We start from the raw sequence: 18,676 nt of genomic DNA, 5'->3' as shown, positions 1-18,676 counted from the left end.
TGGTATCTTGGAGGAGAAGAGGCGTAAGACACACCTGTATGGGCAGAGGTGTGATCTGAATATGTGGCTTTCTTATAGTTAGCTCTGCTCTTTTCCGTTCAGCTCTATTCTTTTCATTCAACTCTGGGTAAATAATCACTTCTTCTTGGATGACATTTTGGTGGTTAAGCTTTAGAAACGTTTCTCTGCTTGAAGAAAAATGTAACTGAAAAGGAAGTCGTCTCCAAATTTGAAAACAGATCTTGTTTGTTTGTTTGTTCCTTCCTTAATATTTATTCTCTGCTCTTCTGTTTGAGGGAGGTTTTGATTGCAGGTTAAACATTCTGTATCCAGGAGCTGGAGCGCAGGATGCAGTGACTCCAAATGAGGATCTTCCTCAGTTTTAATCACACAAATGCTCACCTGCTACTGAGCTTCTGTTGGAGCTCGTGATACTGATCCTGGTGTTCAAAAGGGTTTTAAAACAAGCCAGACTACTTTCAGGTGATGGTGTGGTTGGAGCTTGCTCATATATGCATCTCTGAAGAGTGGCTGAGAGAAAGCCAGAGCCATTAAATTGAGCCTGAATGTGCTCCCTCTGTGTCTGAGCCCTGTCCAGAAGTTCCAGCTGTGCTGGGCTACCCACGCCTAAGCACAGAGCACTGGGAGCTGATGGAGGAGCTGTGGTCCTGCTGCCACTGCACAGTAAGGCCTGACTTGCATGAAAACCAAGGCATGGGCAGTGCCTGTGCATGGGTGGTGAAGCAGAAATAACATTTCCAACCCTCTGCATGGCTGGTGGGGACCAGTGTGTTGTTTGCAGGCTGCCCAGTGTGTGCTCAGTGTGATCCCCAATTCAGGGCTATTTTCCTGCAGCCTGAAGCACAGGCTTGTGGCAAAGCAGCAGCTGAGCTCTTGGTGGAAAGCTCTCTGAAGCTTTGTGAAGAGCTCTTTTTCTCTTTGGAAGCAAATTGTTCCCATTTCATCTTGTCTATTTTTGCTGTTTATTCTCATTCTCCAGGCTTTCTGCTAATATGAAGATGTCAGTGCAGCGAGTGGTTAATAATTACCCAGGCTGTGGGGATGCAGGAAGCGGAGGAGTGCTGGGGATGGTTGGGAGCAGTCAGCATATTCCCTGCCCCGGTCCCAGAGTGTTGTTGTGTTCCACTTTGAAAACCTCCATCTGGAGCATCGAGCAGCTGTCAGTGCAGCTTTTCATGCAAAAAGGAATTGAAGAACTAGCAAAGGCCACAAGAGCAGCTTTTGGAAGTGTATGGTTGGCTGGGCCCAGATGCCTGCGTAGGGGAGGAAACCCAGAGAGATCAACAGAAGCATCCATCAAAGGGAGCAGTGGAGGACATGGACGGGAGGGTGGCGAGGAGGGACGGGGCTAATGGCTTTTATGTGTAGTTTGTATTTTGTTAAATGTAGGATTACATTTGCTGCTGATGGAGCTGCCAAGGTATTAGCAGATTTAGGTTATTAGAAAGCATAGACCTGCTGTAAGCAGTAGGGAGTAAGATGTTTAAGGGATGGAATGCTTCCCCTGCGAGGACAGGCTGAGAGAGCTGGGCCTGTTCAGTGTGGAGAGGGGAAGGCTCTGGGGAGATCTGAGAGCCTCCTGTCAGGATCTACAGTGGGGTTATGAGAGGGAAGGGGGTAGAATCCTCAGCAGGGTCTGTGGAAACAGGGCAAGGGAAATGGCTTTGAACTAATAGAGGGGAGATTTAGATTGGATATAAGGAAGAAGGTTTTTACAATAAAGGCAGTGAGGCACTGGCACAGGTTGCCCAGAGAGAGGTGGTGGGCTTCCCATCCCTGGAGACATTCAAGGCTGGATGGGACTTTGAGCGCTTGGTGGATTGCAGGGGAGTTGGACCAGATGTCCTTTAGGGATCCTTTCCAACTCATATGATTCAATGTTCATGTGTGTGTTCTCTTTTTGCTTATGTATTTTGTTGTGTTACTTTGGATTTTTTTAAAAATCAGTTTTACTAACAGATCAGGCTGCTTTCTTTTGGTAAGCGCCCATGGATGCTATGGTGAGACCCAGGTGACAGCTCCAGGGGGCACTGGGCTTTTCCCTGTGCTGGAGGGAGGAAGAAAGAAACCGTCTCTGTGCATCTCTATTCTCCACAGTGGCACCTGGTGTTTGCATTCGATCCAAAGCCCTTAGTTAGCCTGGCTCAAGTAAAAGCTTGGGGGAAAGTTTCTGCACGTGAGCAGAGCTGGGAGGTTTTTAAAATAATCTTGTTCACTTTTGAGAACTTCAGCCCGTTACTCAGATTTGAATAGTCAATGCTAAGCTTGCAGCATACAAACAGATGAAGAAGATAAGTATTTATTCTTTGTTTGCAGATGCAACTTGCTGTGCAGATTGCTGAACGAGTGCTGAACCGTGTGAGAAAGCCTCCGTAGCAGTTGCTAAATCAGCAAACTGATTTCAAACACATAAAAACTGGAACCGAAAGTAAATTATCCCGCCTGACATTTTTCATGGGGGTTATATATTCTAAAGGACTCCAGCTCCATAGGGAAGACAGAAACATTTAAAAACCAGAGAGCTGTCTCCTGTTCTGCGTGCAGATCTCTGGGGTTTGAAGCGTGGCTGGAATTTGGTCTTGCTTCCCAAAAGATGCAGTTTTACCTTTCCTTAACCAAGATGCAGAATGTGTGTTCAGGAGATGGGATCAATTGAGGCGTAATCGATAACCAGCGTTAATATTTTACTCCTGTTATTTACTGATGTGTCGGGTACTGACCAAAGCAGTGAAACATGCAGTAAATGCAGCTGAAGAATTATACTCCAGTAAATTTTAGATGAGCTTTATTTAACAATAAACTGTAAGGAAAAAAAACAACCACGCATCCCAATGCGAGGACGTGTTTTGTAGCCACCGTAAATGTTTTAGTGCTTTTTTTAAGGAATAAGTGTAGCACTTATGTTTTCACGCTGAAAAGCACATCAAATATGGACAAAAATTGGGAATGCCTACAGGGTTCACATGTGCAGTGTGTGTGTTAGTTGGTGGCTCCCAGCGCTGCCTGTATTGAATGTGAAAAGCTGTAGGGATGGTGGGTAGGGATTTGGGGTCCCTGTGGCCACCAAGCTACTGGGTTTCTGGAGCTGGGGCTGCCTGGTGCACAGTGAGCTGTGATGATGCATCCTCCTCTGCCAGGGCTGCATCTTAGGGGCGTTCCTGCCTGATAGAGACTGTCTTAAACACTGCAGCTGGTGGCTGTATTTTAGGGCAGCTGTACCTGGAAATCTGAGTGTGTTTTACTGAGCTTTTCTGAGTGGGTTTTTGGGGCAGTAACTTCCAGAAGGCATCTGGATTGGTTTATACAGCTCAGGGCAGGCCATCAGGGTGAGTTCTTCCTCCACCAGCAGAAGTTGTAAGTTTGCATATTGCACAGCACTGCTTGGTTTTCGGATGAGTTGATAGGAGCTTGGTGCTTTGGGGAAAAGGGCTGTTTGTATTGATGCTTAACTGTGATTTTCCTTTTCCTTCTTAAAACCTTGGCCTCGTCCTTCCAGCTGTCTGCCCTAAAATCAAGGGTACTTGATCATAAGAGAAGAAAGTATCTAACTCGTTTCTGTGCCTGTCCCTTGTGCTTGTAGAAGAGCTGACATAAAAGTAAATCTGTAATTTAATATTGTCAGATCTCTTCTTCCTAGACAGAAATGCATCTAAATAAGGCTTCAGTGCACTTCTGAGTTCAGAACTCACTCCTCGTAACTGTTTGTCTCATCAGCTCTCTCCAAGCCATGAGAGCTGTCAGGCTTTTCCCTTTGCAGGCTGTAGCTGTAGCTCTCACCCTGTGCTTCCTTCCTGCCAGCATCTCGATGGCCATTCAGGAAGCTTTGTGCCCACTGCAGCCGCTGCTCACCAGCAAAGCCGTGAGAGAAACTCCTTCAGCTGAACAAGTTTTTGGAGCAATGGCTTTCAAAAGCTTTTTCACTGAAACTCTGCTAATGGTTTTGTGCTGACAGATCTCCACCTGAGGGTTAGCGCTCATTTGCTTCCTGCCACCATTGTGTTGGGTTACTGGAGTGAGCTTTGCTTGCTCAGAAAGCACAAGACTGAGCAGCTCTGTGTGTCCTGGCATGGCTGCTTTCATGCTGAACAGAGTGATGCAGCTTTGCTCGTGTAGCACTAGAGCCATCCAAGCCCAGCCAAGTCACCTACATCTGAGAAGGTATCTCCTATCAGCAGTGTTTGTCTGCTGCCCGAGATAAAAATTGGGAAGAACAAATTGAAAACTAAGTGAGCAATTTATTACGTGAAGCAATGCTTGTCTGCTGCCTTCCTCTGTAATTTGTCGCTGTCAGTCTTTTCTCAAAGCTCCGCAGCCTTTTTGCAAGTGTCTGAATGACTAAAACTGACGGAATGTGGTTTTCATTTAATACTTTTTCAGCTCGTGCATGTTCCTGTATTAATTTCTGTGATCTTTTAATTGAATTTGAAGATTGAAATAGTGTAAAGATAAAACTAATTAGGAAGGAATAAAAGGCTGGTCTGCTAGATGGGATTTTTCTGGTTATTGTAAGTACTGAGGACTTAGAATTTGCAGACAGAAATGATTCCCCTTGTACACTGAGAACTGTGTGCCATGTGGGATTTCTGCAAGTCTAAACTTCATCTCCCTGTGTCACTGATGGAGAACCTGGAAGCTGGTGCTCCTGGCTGGAGCCATCCCACCTTCAGAGCGTAGTGGGACCGTACTGGGGGTGTTGTCTAGCTTATGAGAAGCATCTGAAGAGGTTTAAATAGTCCAGTTAATGTTTGGTGATTTGTTCCTGCTTGGTTCTGTCATCAGAGTTGCTTCAAATGTCACATTTCATCTTTGGTTCCTATCTGTTTTTCTCTGTTTGAGTTCAGTACCCCTCCAAAGTTAAACACTGTCAAAGCAAACTGCTCCTAATAAAACCCAAGGAACAGATAGTTCAGAAAATATCCAGACAACAGGAAACGTTTTCCTAGTGAGAGGCTTCCAGCCCTTCCCCCTTGCTGCTGCCCTCAGGTACATCCTATAACAGTCCCACCCCACTGCTGCCCACGCAGCCCTTGGGCACACCACACAGCAGCCTCACAGTTCGGTCGCTTTGGGGCCTAAGAGGATTAATTTCCCTCTTGCTTTTTCCTGTGCAATGGATATTCACAGGCTCAGCAAACAGGCATGGTGCTTATCTCTTATGTGCTTTTGTGTTTCATGCTGATATTTGCAGGTTTACTTTGCATTTTCTTGTAAAGACCCTGGAAAATCTTCCTAGCGTTCCTTTCCTGGTCTCTCAGGCTGGTGTCCTTTAGAGTTATCTGAAGCTTGTGTGATTTTTCTGACTCCTGTCAGTGTGGTATTTTGATGCATGAAGCCAAATACTTGATTCTCTTAATTAAAAAAATAAAGGAAGTGATCAGAAACGTGGTACACCTTTATGCAAGGTCAGGGTCCGGTTACTCCTCTGTGTGAGAATGCACTGTAAGAAACGCTGAACTTTTTGTTGCTTTGCTTCAAAACCACCATAATGCTTTCTATTAGAGAACAGCATGGATGCTGTCCTGAAGCCTTATGAAGTGCTTTGCACTGTTCAGTTCATAGTTGGGGGAAAGAAATCATGCAGCAGCAGTGCCTGGTCAGACTCTTGTGGTTGTTCTCCCTGAATGCAGCTAAGCACGTTTGTGATATTAAACTTGTATTTTTAGTTTCTCCCCAGAGGACTCCTCCTCCAGCTAAAAGCTGCCCTTCTATTGCTGGATGGAGTAGGTGCATTGCTGCTGTGGCTTCCCTGTCAATTTGTTTTGCACTGACAATAGGTGTGCCTGGGAGCTAGCATTTGAATAGAGAATGTCTTGCTTAAAATGCATAAGATGGAGATGTATACATTCCTCTCTAATTGCAGGAAATTGCAAATCCGGGCAAAATTTGGAATGCAGCTGCTTGTATAATTACATCTCCTGTCAGTTGCTGTAGCTCAGCTTTAGTACCCTTCTAAAATACCTCCATAGTTTGTGGTACAAATAATGCACGCATTAATATTACTTTGATATCGCCCCTTTTGGGTTATTCTCCTCCATTTCCAGAGGCCCAAGCTGTTTCTTCTTGCTGAACTCATAATGAATGTGAGAAATGAGTAATTATATTAGGGTGAAATGTTGCTGCTAGCTATTTGTCAAGCCAAAGCTTTGAGTTTTTAGTAGGAAATACCTACATGTGTACCTCAAGCCAGTTGGATCTGCTTTACAGCTTCAGGTATGGGATATGTGCCAACAAATGGTTTTCCTGGCTTTGTGAAATAGGAGGCAGTGGGCTCATTGGGAAGGTGCTAGATTGTTGGTAGCCAAGTGGTACTGTCTGCTACTGGTCTTCCATTGAAGAATAACACATAGGTGATCATTCTGGGCTTAATGAAATGGATTAACCTCACTTACACCACTGTCACAATTGCAAAGTGATTGACAGACTGGTTAGGGTTAAGGGAGGGGGTGACAAAGGAATTATTCTATCCCTCTTCTGGAGAGGTTAGAGAAATAGAATTGAACCAAGGCAAAGTTGCTGTTGGATGATGCTCTGTAAGTTCCTAGGCAGGAGTGAAGTTCTGCAGGCACAGGACTTAATTTAGGTGAGAAATGGCATAACAAGACCCAGCGGCTGTGGTAGAGCTTAGCACAAAGATGCACATTTTAAACCATAAGTGCATTTTACTGCAGAAATAACATTGTGATAGAGTGGGGTTTTTGATCAAGTGGAGCTTGTGTTTAAGAAAAGTGTGTTTCTAAAGGAGACCCCGTAGCTCACCAAATGTAGTAGAACACAGCCCAAATTACTGGGTGAGATACCGTAGCCTGTGCTATGCAGAAGGTTAGGCTACTTAAGCACTTCATTTTAGCTTTAAATCTGTAAATGCATGCGTGCCTTGCTATTAAATGGGCTATTTCAGCAGAACATCATGTCTCTGTGTGTACAATCAAGGATCGCACAAGAAGAAGGGAACCTCATTTAGGCAGGGCAGTGTGGGAAGTGTTCGGCTGTTAAAATAGAAAATGATGGTTTCCAGAGCTTTTAACTGGTTATTCTTCAGGTCGTAGAAATTGCTGCAGAAAATTAAAAACCTTGAAAGCTTATCACAAAGAGGCTTGATTCAATGAGACAAGTTTTATAGAGCCGCGGTGCTAATGCTATAACTTCCTTAGAGGTTTGAAATTACATTTGGGCAAGTTGCTCTAAGGTATGAATTGGAAATTAGAATAAGGTGGGTATTTTTTTTAATAGTAAAGCACCTGTTTTACTTGGTGTTGTAGTGTTTCCAGAGTAGCTTATTGCCGACTGCTGATGCTGTGTTCTTGTCTTTCTATCTAAGCAGCAGCAAGTGCCTTTATTGAACGCTGGGGGTCTGATTTTTTGGGTAGGTGCTGTTCAGCAAATGCTTGAGCTTTGTAGGGTGGAAAGTATCAGGTGATTATGCCTCGGTAGCAAAAGCAGCGTGGCTTGATTGCTTGGGCATTGCTTCTATTCATGTCTCCTAATTTCCTTTCACTCCCCAACCCCAAAGACAGGATCTGAGGTTTTGCTGTTAGATTCCCGTGGCTCTGAGCACAAGCAGCTTCCTTCAGGTGCATCACTGAGTGGGGTAGAGCATTCCTTTGCTTTGTGAGGCTGCTTTCAGGTTGTCACGTGAGGTGGTGCCAAGCTGAGATACTGGCATCCAGCATTGGGAAGATTGCCACTTCAGTTAGGTCATTACTGAAAAGGGCTTGCTTAAATGATGCCGTGTGGTTACCCAGAGGTTTCACAAGATCTCTGTGGGATGCTGTGCATTTTGGCAAAGTTCTGCCCAAGTGAGTTCATGTCCAGCTTGCTGCTTAGCAGAAAAAGAGCAATTTTGGCATCATTTTCATTGCACTTCCCATTAGCAAGCTGTTAAAACTCTACGAGGCAAAGCAGCCTCTCGGGGATGTTTGAGCCTCATAGAATGAGACACAAGCTCTGGGAAACTCATTACCAGCAAGGTGCAGGCAAATAGGAGGGAGCTGGGAAAACCACAGCAATTGGGAAGGGCTGAGTTTTGAGCAGTGATGAGATAAATGGATTGCACATCTTCAGCTGCTGAGGAAAGGTGAAACGTGGTCTTGGAAGGGGGAAACATAGCAGGCTTTGTCCACTCTGAAACATGCAGAGGATTCTGAAACGTGTGTAACTGCTCTGTTGGAATTACAGGTGTGCTGAAGTGTTGTGAGCAGCTCACTGGGTCAGTGCTGGCTCCAGAGCAGGGGATGTAAACTGGAAGATGCTGCTTTTCTTATCATCTGGTTCCCTGTAGTTCAGTGTGGCTGTTCTCCAAATGCACCGGGTCCCTTTGGGATGAGGTTGGCTCTGTAGAAGTGGAAACGCCGATGGTTGTGTTGTGTTTATTAGATGCGGGTGCGCAGCGCTTGTCAGACAGCACTGTGTGCCTAATGGGGAATAAAAGTTCCAGCTGGTAGATTGAGACTGAAAGGCAGAGCTGTGGGATAGGAAGGGGGCAGGCACGAAACGCTGAGGCTCCTAATCCTTTACAATATGTTTGTTTAATAGAAAGTGGTCTGCTGAGATTGTTTTGCCGTGTGGAATAATCATTATGTGCTGACTAATGGGAGACAGCAAGCTGTTAAAGAGCATCAATTAACCATTCAGGAGGGATGCTAGTGAGTGTTTTCACAAGTCTTCAGGATGTGAAGAGTAGAGAACATTACTAGAAGGCGACCCCAAGAGATTTTTAGCTATTCAAGTCTACAAAGAGCAGAAAGAGTGTTTGTGAAGATGTATGGGGTTACAGAGCTTACCTTTATCAGGAAGAGCAGTGCAAAGAATAAATTGAACTGGCCCTCCAGCTCCAGATTGCCCTGATATGATGGGAATAGCACTTTGCTAAACTTGTTCTCTTATTTCTTAACGTTTTCTTACTAAATTCATCTAACATCATTGTTCCTGGAAATGTTGGTCCTCTTCACAGAAGGCAGCATGCTCAGTGACTTCCTGATGTTGTGTTTCCCTGGCTGCTGTCCTTGTCCTTACCTCTGCTATTGCTTCAGTACAGTAATTCCTACCTCATCTGTTTCTGCAGTGAGTTAAAACTCAATGCACTGAATGCTGAAAGGAGCGTGCTCTTCCATCTTGTGTCTTGCTCGATGGGTAATAACACCCTCCACCTTTGGCTGGCGTGAAAACCTAAGTTTCATTAGGAATACCTTATGCAGCCCTCGTAGCATTCTGCCTGAGGTTTAATGCAGAATAACTTTTTGTGGGGTCTGTTTGCGGACTGATTTTGTTCTGCTTAAGTAACCGGAGATTTTCCCCATCCTGCATTCCGGTGTTAAATTCACTCAGTGCAAACTTTACTTTCCGTTTGTTCAATTCAATTTTGGCGATGGGGTGTGCAGATAACATGGAATTTGTTTTCTCTGTTTTGTTTCTTCTGTACTGTTGTTAGGGAACTGAGCTGCAGATACTCTTGTAGCCAACAGTGAGAGGTGCCCTGGGATTCAGTGGGGATTATGATAAAGAGAAACCCTTGGTTGCTGGACAAGGGCAAAGATGGACTTCTCTCTGCTTCAGCTCTATTCAAATGCTTTAATCAGCAGAGGTCTCCTTTAACAGATGGTTCCGCATCGATAAAGCCTTTAGCAAGTTAGAAAAAATTCAGAGCAACTTATTTCTTTTCTGACTTGATTGATTTTCTTGATCTCTGTTGAGGGTGGGGAGGGATAATGCATCAGAAGACTCTGGAGAGGATTAATTGCTTGGCTGCAAAACACATGAAGATATTCTGATAAAAGACTTGGAATGAATGAAGGAAGCCCTGGCTGTGCTGGTGTCAGTGGAGGAGTTTAGCAGTGCCTTCAGCTCTGACTGATCTCTGGTGTTTCAGAGGGATACCAAACATCCCCCAGCTTACAGGGAACTGGTCAGAGCCCTAACGCATGAGATACCAATATCCTGGTGCAGATCTGTGCATTTAAAACCCCGAGGAGGAGTTCAGCTTCACCCCTGGCCGGGGATGGGAGGAGTGCAAGGGGTGTCATTAGCACTGAGTTGACCTGAGCTGAGCTTTGGCCAAAAGATTCATCCTAGGAGCATCAATGGAGCATTTCATGATTCATTATCCTCACAGTAGGCAACAATGTCTTATTCTGAAGCTGAATATCTAGTTCATGTTTTCATCCATTTGATCTTCTTCTGCCTTTGTCAGCAAAGTCTGGTCTCTCACCTCTATCTTTTTGACTTTTCGGATCTAAAACAAGTTGTGTCTCTGCATGAGTGGAATAGTTGGAGCTCTTGAAGTCGCACAATATAAGGCTTGTTTTCTGGGCTGTGAGTCATTGGGTGACCTGCCTTTGAATCCTACCCTGTTTCCTTTTCGTTTGAAATTTCACTGTTTTTCAGCTGAGCTGATTTGGCAGCTGGCTGCAGTTGCAGAAAGCTGTGAGGCTGCCCTGCCTGTTGCTGGGCACATATGGGCCCGCTTGTGGCCCCAGCCCTGGTGCTTTCCACACCACAGAGCTTGGGCTTGGTAATGCAGCAGAGCATTTCTGCTGAGCTTTAGAAGTTGTTTGGGCTGATGGAGATGGCTGATAGAGCTGTGAAGAAGGCAAAGCAGTGGAAATGTGGGGCAGGGAGGGGGCCGCTTAGCGGACTGCCCCATGCCAGGCTGTTCCCTTCCCAGTTCCACCCACAGCTCTCCAGCCATCAGCTTGTGTTGAACTCCACCAGCCACCACCTAGAGGCTGCGTACAGCATAATGTGATGTTGGCCCAAGGACCATTTCCCTGAAGGCCTCAGCAGGGAAACCTCTTCTTACGAACGTTTCCCCACTGACAGCTACGTTTCGAGATGACTCACTGAATTCGTGTTTAATCCACTTGTGAAATTGGCAAGGCAATTACCAGCTTGCAAGTTCTTCAAATCAAATTGTTAGTGAACATTAAATAAAATGCTTTGGAGAAATCCCAGTATATACAATTGCTTTTATCCAGACTACTCTGTCACAGGAAAAGCTTTGTTTTATTGAGCCTATCTTCAGCTCAAGAGTGCTGCCTGTAATTCATTTTGGTCTTAGCCTGTACTTCTTTGTCCCTGCTTCATTATTTTTGTTTTACTACTTGTTACCCGTAATGAGAATGAAGGAATTGCTGGCTTCCACTTGCCATCCCTCCTTTCTCACGTTGCCAAGTGCAGAAAGCATTTGCAAGTGGAATGAGTGCTGTTAGTCACGAAGCAGTTAATCAGCTCTGACAACGCGGTGGCTGACAGCATGGTGGTGGTGAAGGTCACTCTCCTGGGTTCCCCTTCGTGCTCTGTGTTGTGAGGGGAGAACACGGAGCCCTCATGTGTTAATCATCGGGGGGTGCTGGGCTGTGAAGCTGCCAAGAATTGACCACAGGCAGCTTTTTGGTCTCTGCTGCTACCTGATAGAAAACACATTAGCTTAACTCAGTTTTTGCTGCTGTGCACTTGAGTTTACTCTCAGTTGGCTCCTGTTTCTTTGGTACATCCCAGTCCAAACGTGACATTTTGTGTTGTCTCCTGGCATGTGGAGCTGCTCACAGAAACCCACCATGCTCTTCTCTTTTTATCTCTACAGGTGAAAACAAGAGAGGAAGAACTGCAGAAAGAGGACTTCTGTTCCAAACTGGGAAAGATAGAAGAATCAGTGGAGCTGAAACTACTAGATCTTATGAACCACGGTGCTCCAAACAGAAATAGAATGCATGGGTCGTGCAGGCTGGTGTTTAGAAGCAAACATTCTGCCAGCAAAACAGGCTTTGGTGGATCTGTATCCAAGGAGCCCGTTCCAGCTGTCAGTGCTCCAGAGGTGATCAGAGAACTGAGGATGAGAGAGGCCAGCCTACAGAGAGAGCTGAAGCAGCTGCAGGACGAGTGCAAGCAGAGGTTGGATGGAATTGCAGAGAGGTTGGATGGAGTGATTTGTATCTCTCCTTGAAGAGAGGAAGCTGGACTTGGAAGAACAAAGGAGTGGGCTTATTTGATCAGAACACACTTGTGCAGTTTGGCGTGGGGGAGTGCAAGATGAGGAGCCGAATGTGAGCTTTGATATTTAAGCCTGGGAACCGTAACTTGTTTCTGCTTTGTGACTTGAACTGGGGCCGTAACCTCTGTGGTTCTGCCTGCAGCCTCTTTATTGCTAACCATGCCAATTAAATTCTACAGCAGGCCTTAGTGGGAGTGTGCTTAAATTTCTCTTTTATCTTTTAGATGTTTAGTTCTTCTGCCAAGCACTGGCTCTTTCAGAATGCTCAGCTGCTAGACACAGCTTACTTTGAGGCTGCAGATTGGAGTACTAATTGCATTCAACATTTTCCAGCAAGTGGAAGCATTCATTAGTCAGGAAAATCCAGGTACTGGAGAACATACAAAGCACCAGGGCTCAGAGAGATGGGGAAAGCGTGTTATTTGAATTCAGCTGGTTTGCATATTTGTGGCAGCTATAAGGCAGCCACTGTAAAGAAAAACAAATGCCTAATAATAAACAAAGCAGCACGCTGACTTCATTTGCTGGTGTAATGCACTTCAAGTAATGAGGTTCTCAAAGAGAACAAACTAGAAACCCTTTCACCACGTTATGAGTCACAGTGTGATAACTTACGGGTCTGTTATAGGAAGTTTCTGTTAGATAGAAGTATGACCCTTGCTTCCATGTGCAAGGAGTCTCCAAGCTCTTATCTCTCCAGGGAGGCTTGTTTCCCTGGAATATGCAAATGCTTTTCACTTGGCATGCATTTCCTGCCCTTTTCTGCTTTGCTCTCACTAAACAATGTTTTCATATGCTAGCTGTATGCTTTCAGGAATAAATAAAAGGAAAAGAAGATGGTTTGATTTCATTGTGAATTGCTGTGAGCAGTGAGCTTTTCTTGGCCTGGCATTCTGCCTGTTGTTCCAGCTCATGGTGCTGATGGCCACTCTTGGCTCCTGCCTCAGTTAAATGTGAGCAACCTTTAAGGATCTCTCCAGGCACTGGGTGTGATTGCGGCTCTGCAGGTGGTGAGGCACAGGTGGGAGCAGATGGGCAAGGCTCAGGTCTCCTGGTTGCTTCAGCATCAAGTTCAGAAGCTTCCAGACCCTGCTCATCTGCAGCACCTGTGTTGGTTCTCATGCAGTCTCTGCCAGAGCAAGTGGCAACACAAACATTGTTGGAGAGCTGTGTGTGGAGAGCTGGTTTGCCCTGTGTTCGTCCATCGTGACAAGGTCAGTTTAATATGGGCCAGCTTTCAGACAAGCTGTCTCTTTCTCAGCATTTCGTACTGCCTTCGGGTTTGATACAAGGATATGTTCATGTTGCACTGCACTTGGGTTTAAAGCATTGCTCTTAAAGGATTATTTGTTCAGGGCAGGGTGAACAAATGCTCTTTAGCTGGGAGAGAGCTCAGAGTGAAGTGGAGATCTTGCTTGTGGCTTGCTTAGCTGGAGCAGGAGGTGATTGTCCCCTGTACAACGTCTTGGAAAGAGAGGTGAGGCACTGGAATGGGCAGCACAGGGAGGTGGTGGGGTCACCTGGAAATGGTCAAGAAACACACAGATGTGGTACAAAGGACCTGGGCAGCCTGGTCTGGTGGTTGGTGACCCTGCACATAGCAGGGGGTTTGAAACAAGATGATCATTGTGGCCCTTTTGAACCCAGACCTGTCTGTGGTTCTGTGATTCTCATGCACCAGCATGGAGGTGTTAATAGAAAAGCCCAGTTTAGCACATTTCTCTGATGCTTGCTTTCCCAAACATCTTGCTAGGAAGATGGAATTGGCCATAAATACTTCATTGGCTGGTAACTGTGGCTTGCACTACGTGGCCAGAAATATCCCTCCCCAAATAACTGAGCATCAGGCAGCTTGCAGTCAAAACAGGAGGTTTGCTTTGCAAAAGGCAAACGAGGCATCTGCAGTCAGTGCTCCCGACAGCACTGTGCCTGCTGGTAAATAAGGGCTGCAACCTGTGTTTAAAAATAAGAGCTGCTGGGAGTAGCGATTTCCAGCATGGAGTGTTTTGGGTTCCCTGTGGGATTCCTCCAGCAGTGCCTGCGGGAGGATGAGCTGGTGGTGGTGTGAGTGTGTCTGCCTGATCCTGCTCGCTTCTCTGCCCCTCAGCCGCTTGTGGAAAGAGAATCAGGGCTTGCCCTGCCCTCCTCTCCTCCTGGACACTGTTTCTTTGCGGTGTGGTGAGTCTGGTTCCATGCTCCGTATCCTTGTGAGCACGGGGAGAGGGACCCAAGGCTGGTGGACCCCCACCCTGCCACCACTGAGGCCTGGGGGATGCCTGGGCAGGGAGGAAAGGCAGGGGAGAGCCTGGGTGATCTCTCAGCTCAGAAGACCTGGGCAACTTTACAGGGGATGTGAACACACTCAAGAAGTAGACACACAAGAATCGAATGAGGCTTGACAAAGCCAAGTGCAAGGTGATGCACTTAGGTTGGGGCAATCCCAGACATGAGTACTGATGGGGAGAAGAACTCATTGAGAGCAGCTCTCAGGGCAAACAATGGCAGCAAAGGCACCCAGAAGATGAAACTCGGTGGCAAGTTATTTACTTGGCATTGCTGTGTCTGCCAAAAACAATATTAATTTTGCCTTTCAATGAAGGGAACGCTCTGCTGATTAGCCACAGGGGCAGCATTTGTTCGGGAAAGCAACTTTAATGGGCTTGTATATCATGCTGTAACTCATAGCACCAGGCAACAGGAGCTCCTGTTGCATGTGTGTGACCATGGCTGGGGAGGGAAGAAGTGATGGGGTTCTGGCTGCTTGGGGTAAGCTGTGCTCTGCTGTGCTGAGAGGTGGTGGTTCACCTTAGGATTTGTTTGCAGGCCCCACTGCTCTGAGCATCCCTCAGCCTCACTGCGTGTCAAATGGAATGGACTAATGAAATGGATTAGGCTCTTAGCGGTGCATTTGGTGAGTGAAGCTCTCACCTCCAGGCACTCGTTCATCTGTGCTTACAGTGCTCAGTGCTGTGCTGGGGAGGAAGGGGACCTGGGGATCCTGCTCTGCTGCAGGCTGAAGTGCTGGGGCTGCTCTGGGGACATTCCCCACATGGGTCCCTGGAGGGGAGGGCTCTGTGTGGGGTTTGGGTGTGGATCTCTGGGGCCTGGGAATGGTTAAAGTCATTTGGCTCAGGGCTTGCTACGCAATTAGTCATTGGGGTAGCGCAGCCTGATGTCACTGCTGTTTCCATGGCAATGGGAACAGGCAGGGAGGAGTATGTGGATGAGAGCATCCCCAGCACCAGAGGTATGGTCTGGGAAGAGCCCAGCACACGGTGGAGTTTGGGGTCACCCTATTGTGAACCATCAGCTGCTCCCACAGCCCTGGTCCTGGCAGCTTGTTGGCTGCCGGGCATTGCACGGAAATGATGGCAGAAAATATAAGAGATGCAGGGTGGAGGCATTGCCCCAGTGGAAGGGAGCATCTTTCAGGTGCTGGTGCCAAAGCATGAATCCCCGTGCCCTATGGCCTGCAAGGAGAGATACATGACAACCTGCTTGTTAATGACAAATGCCATTAGACATGATATGAAATACAAGGGCAGGTGAGTTACGGCCTGGCCTGGGTCTGATTTACAGCACACCAGCTACTGCAGGCTATTTATTCTACTTCCAGCTCAGTGCCAGGTTGGCCTGCTGCTCCTCCCAGCCACACGACGCAGGGCCAGGAGCTGTGCATGTGCTGGGACACCCTGCTCACATCCCAGGCAGGTGTCGGGGCCGGGCTGCTGCTCTTCCACTCACTGAGCATCGAGATCTAATTCATGTTGAGGGCAAACTTAGGGAGCTGGTGGAGAGCGTCTGTCGGAGAGGTACAAGGAAGGGACCAAGCATAATGCAATTGCTTCATTTGAAGCAATTAGAGCGGAGCAAGACCATGTTTTTTTCTAAACGGATTCAATATTGGTAAGTGATGCACGGCTGCTTTTTGTTAGTGCAGAGTTGAAAAGCAATTTTCCCGTGTGCTGGGGCCAGCGTGGAGATCTGACATGGGCCACGATGGGGATTCCCAGCCTGCATGGAGATGAGCTCCAGCACTCCTGGAGCCAGCACTGGGCTGTCTGACGGGTGAGCTGTTGGCCTCAGCCAATTTGTATCCAACTAGAAATTAAGCTTTATTAGTCTAAATACAGCTGTGTTTTCAACAGCTCACTAACCTTTTCCTCTTTAATCTTTGCTTATGTCTTAAAAAATCCACTTTTGGTATAAGACTGTCAGATTTAATCCTTTTTAAATATCCTTTTCCCTGGTGAGGCAGCAAGATTTCCCAGGCAGCCCTGAAAGTTGCAGATAAGATTTTGCTGGAATAAGAAGATATCCAAATTAAATGAAGTCTGTATTTAGAGCAGCCTTTTGGGGGGTATCCCACTTTGTCTGTGTTTGTCTGCAGCTTGCAAGCATGGGGTTCTTTTTGGCGTGGGATGGCTAGTGCAGGACAGCCTGATGGAGCAGGAATGGAAGCTCTGTCTTGCAGCTGAGCATGGAGCCCCTGGGCTGGGCACCTGGTGTCCCTTCATGCCACACTGTGCTGGGCTGTTGGTGCACATCCTGCATCCCATATACCCTGCACAACTGCACGCCCTGCACCCCACCTTGCTCTCTGGCACAGCGAGCCAGCCCCATATTGCTGCTCACCCTAACAGAGCTGCTGGCAGCGAGCTGGGCTGTGAGCACTTTGCTGTCCAAGGATGAACGCTGAAAGATGAAAGCTTTGTGTATTATTTCTTTTTTGCTTCAAGTACGGCTGGTATCATCTAAAGCGATCTTTAGTGCCTGCTTTTGACATCTTCCTTTCAGCTCCACAGGCTGATTCCCACTGGCTTGAAGAGGAAATCCAGCCATCCTCTTAAGCTGGAAGAATTCTCTGCTAGAAATGGAGGCGAGGTTGGAGCTGCAGCTCATATGTTCTTGTTGGCAGCCATCAGGTGGAAAAAGCACTGGATGGAAACAGATGGAGCGAGGCCCCCCAGAGCGGTGAGAGTCACAGCACAGAACCTCCATCTTCTGGCATCACTGTGTCCTTTCCTGTTTCTTAAACACCACCTTTAGTGTTCAGTCACCCCTCCTGGCCCTGAGAAGCACTACGTGCAGCCTGTCCCACCGCTGCAGGGCCACGCAGTCCCCAGCACATCCCACCCTGACACGCACGTGGTGGCTGTTGGGTATTGTTGCTGCAAGATTGCAAGCAGAGTGATTTATAGCTCGGGGATCCTGTGACATCTTTTTCTTGTTTAATCATCTCTGTCTCACCCGAGGTGCAAGACTATCTTCCCGACAAAAGCAAACAGAAAGGAATTGCTTTTTGTCTTTCCTTCTCGGAGGCATCTGCTGAGGCTCCCTCCTTCTGTTGCGCTCCAGCACGCAGCCCACAGCACCCACTCACTCCTATGCCTGTGTTGGGGCAGCTCCTGCCCTGGGGTGTACTTCACTGCCAGCACACCCAGTCTGCAGAGGAGAAAACCCCCATTTCTGTTCTGCTTTGCCTGCAGGTGTGGAGCCCTGCAGTCCTGCAGCCCACAGGGGCTGGGCTCAGGCTCTGCACCGTATATTTTCATTACTGCAAAGAGCTCAGGGCTAAGGATGCTTAAACTGCAATAAATACATAAACTGTTGCTGGAGACTCCCAAACAGGGTGATAGAGGCATAGGAAGGCATAATTACCTTGAGGTATAATTGAAGCTCTCAGAGAGGTCGCTTTATTTCCATGCCCTTTAATTTCTAGCTATGAATAGTTCCTAATATGCACCTGACAAAGGCACTCAGATGTTGCTGCTGAGGGAGGTGATGGGAGAAGGGAGGGAGGCCTCTGGCTGGCTGTGCTTTGTGTGAATGGGGTGGGATGTGAGCAAAGCTGCCTCTCCAAAAGAGTGGTGCTGTGCTGGCAAGGGCTGCAGGGGGAGGCGGTGGGGTCACTGTACCTGGGGGTGCTCCAGAACCACAGCGGTGTGGCACTGAGGGATGCAGCCACTGGTGGGGATGGGCTGGGGTTGGACTCGGGGATCCAAGAGGTCTTTTCCAGCAGTAACTCTTGGCAGCAGATGTTGTTCCCCTTTCAGAGGGAGCCGAACATCCGGATGGAAGAGACTGACAGCTCAATTTCTCAGCAATGTGTTGTCTGTGATTACTCGTGTAACCTGCTTTGCTTACAGGCTTTTATCTGCACCTGCTGTTTGCTTTGCTGTAAGTCTCTGTCCAGGCATTCAGACTACTAGGGGGGCTGTGTGATCTGGCCCTGTCTATTCATTAGTGCCTTCTGATGGCACAGTGAAACCTTTTTTTGCATGGAAGTGGCTATTCATTTTGCTGTGGTGAGCTTGGAAGGCTCCTGATGTTCCCCTTATCATCAGAGCTTTATTTCAGCAGCAAACATCCCTGCAGGACGCAGGGCAGTGCTACCAGCCTGGCTGCTGCAGGTGGGGAGGGATGAGCCCCTGTGCATGGCAGGCTGTGGGGTGGCACGGGGTCCTGCTTGGCTCCATGGGCACCCAGTGTGGGGAGCAGCGTGTGGGGATGCAAGACCCTGGGGAAAGCCACAGGGCTGCAATTAGGCATTCAGGGAGGTTTCATATCAGAGGATGTAATTCCATTTCCACGCGTTCCCCGGAGAAATGAGAGTTAAACAACGCAAAGATTGATTTTCCAATGAATGCCAATTTGTTTTGGAACCGG

General features: G+C 47.3%; 1 protein-coding gene across 7 annotated transcripts in view; it reads left to right on the top strand.

The window, feature by feature from the left end:
* TEDC1 (tubulin epsilon and delta complex 1) overlaps positions 1 to 12,864 on the top strand; it is a 62,945-nt gene extending 50,081 nt beyond the window's left edge. For all 7 annotated transcript variants that reach the window (XM_015869483.2, XM_015869487.2, XM_015869485.2 and 4 more), the window contains one exon: positions 11,600 to 12,864. In XM_015869483.2, the coding sequence (XP_015724969.1) occupies positions 11,600 to 11,959 (360 nt within the window). In that variant the 3' untranslated portion in view covers positions 11,960 to 12,864. The remainder of the gene's footprint in view (positions 1 to 11,599) is intronic.
* The last annotated feature ends 5,812 nt before the right edge of the window (positions 12,865 to 18,676 follow it).

Source organism: Coturnix japonica, chromosome 8 (assembly GCF_001577835.2).
Source record: "Coturnix japonica isolate 7356 chromosome 8, Coturnix japonica 2.1, whole genome shotgun sequence".
In the NCBI taxonomy this organism is placed as follows: Eukaryota; Metazoa; Chordata; class Aves; order Galliformes; family Phasianidae; genus Coturnix; species Coturnix japonica.
The sequence above is the reverse complement of the archived record's forward strand: the minus strand, read 5'-3'. Positions and strand labels throughout refer to the sequence as shown.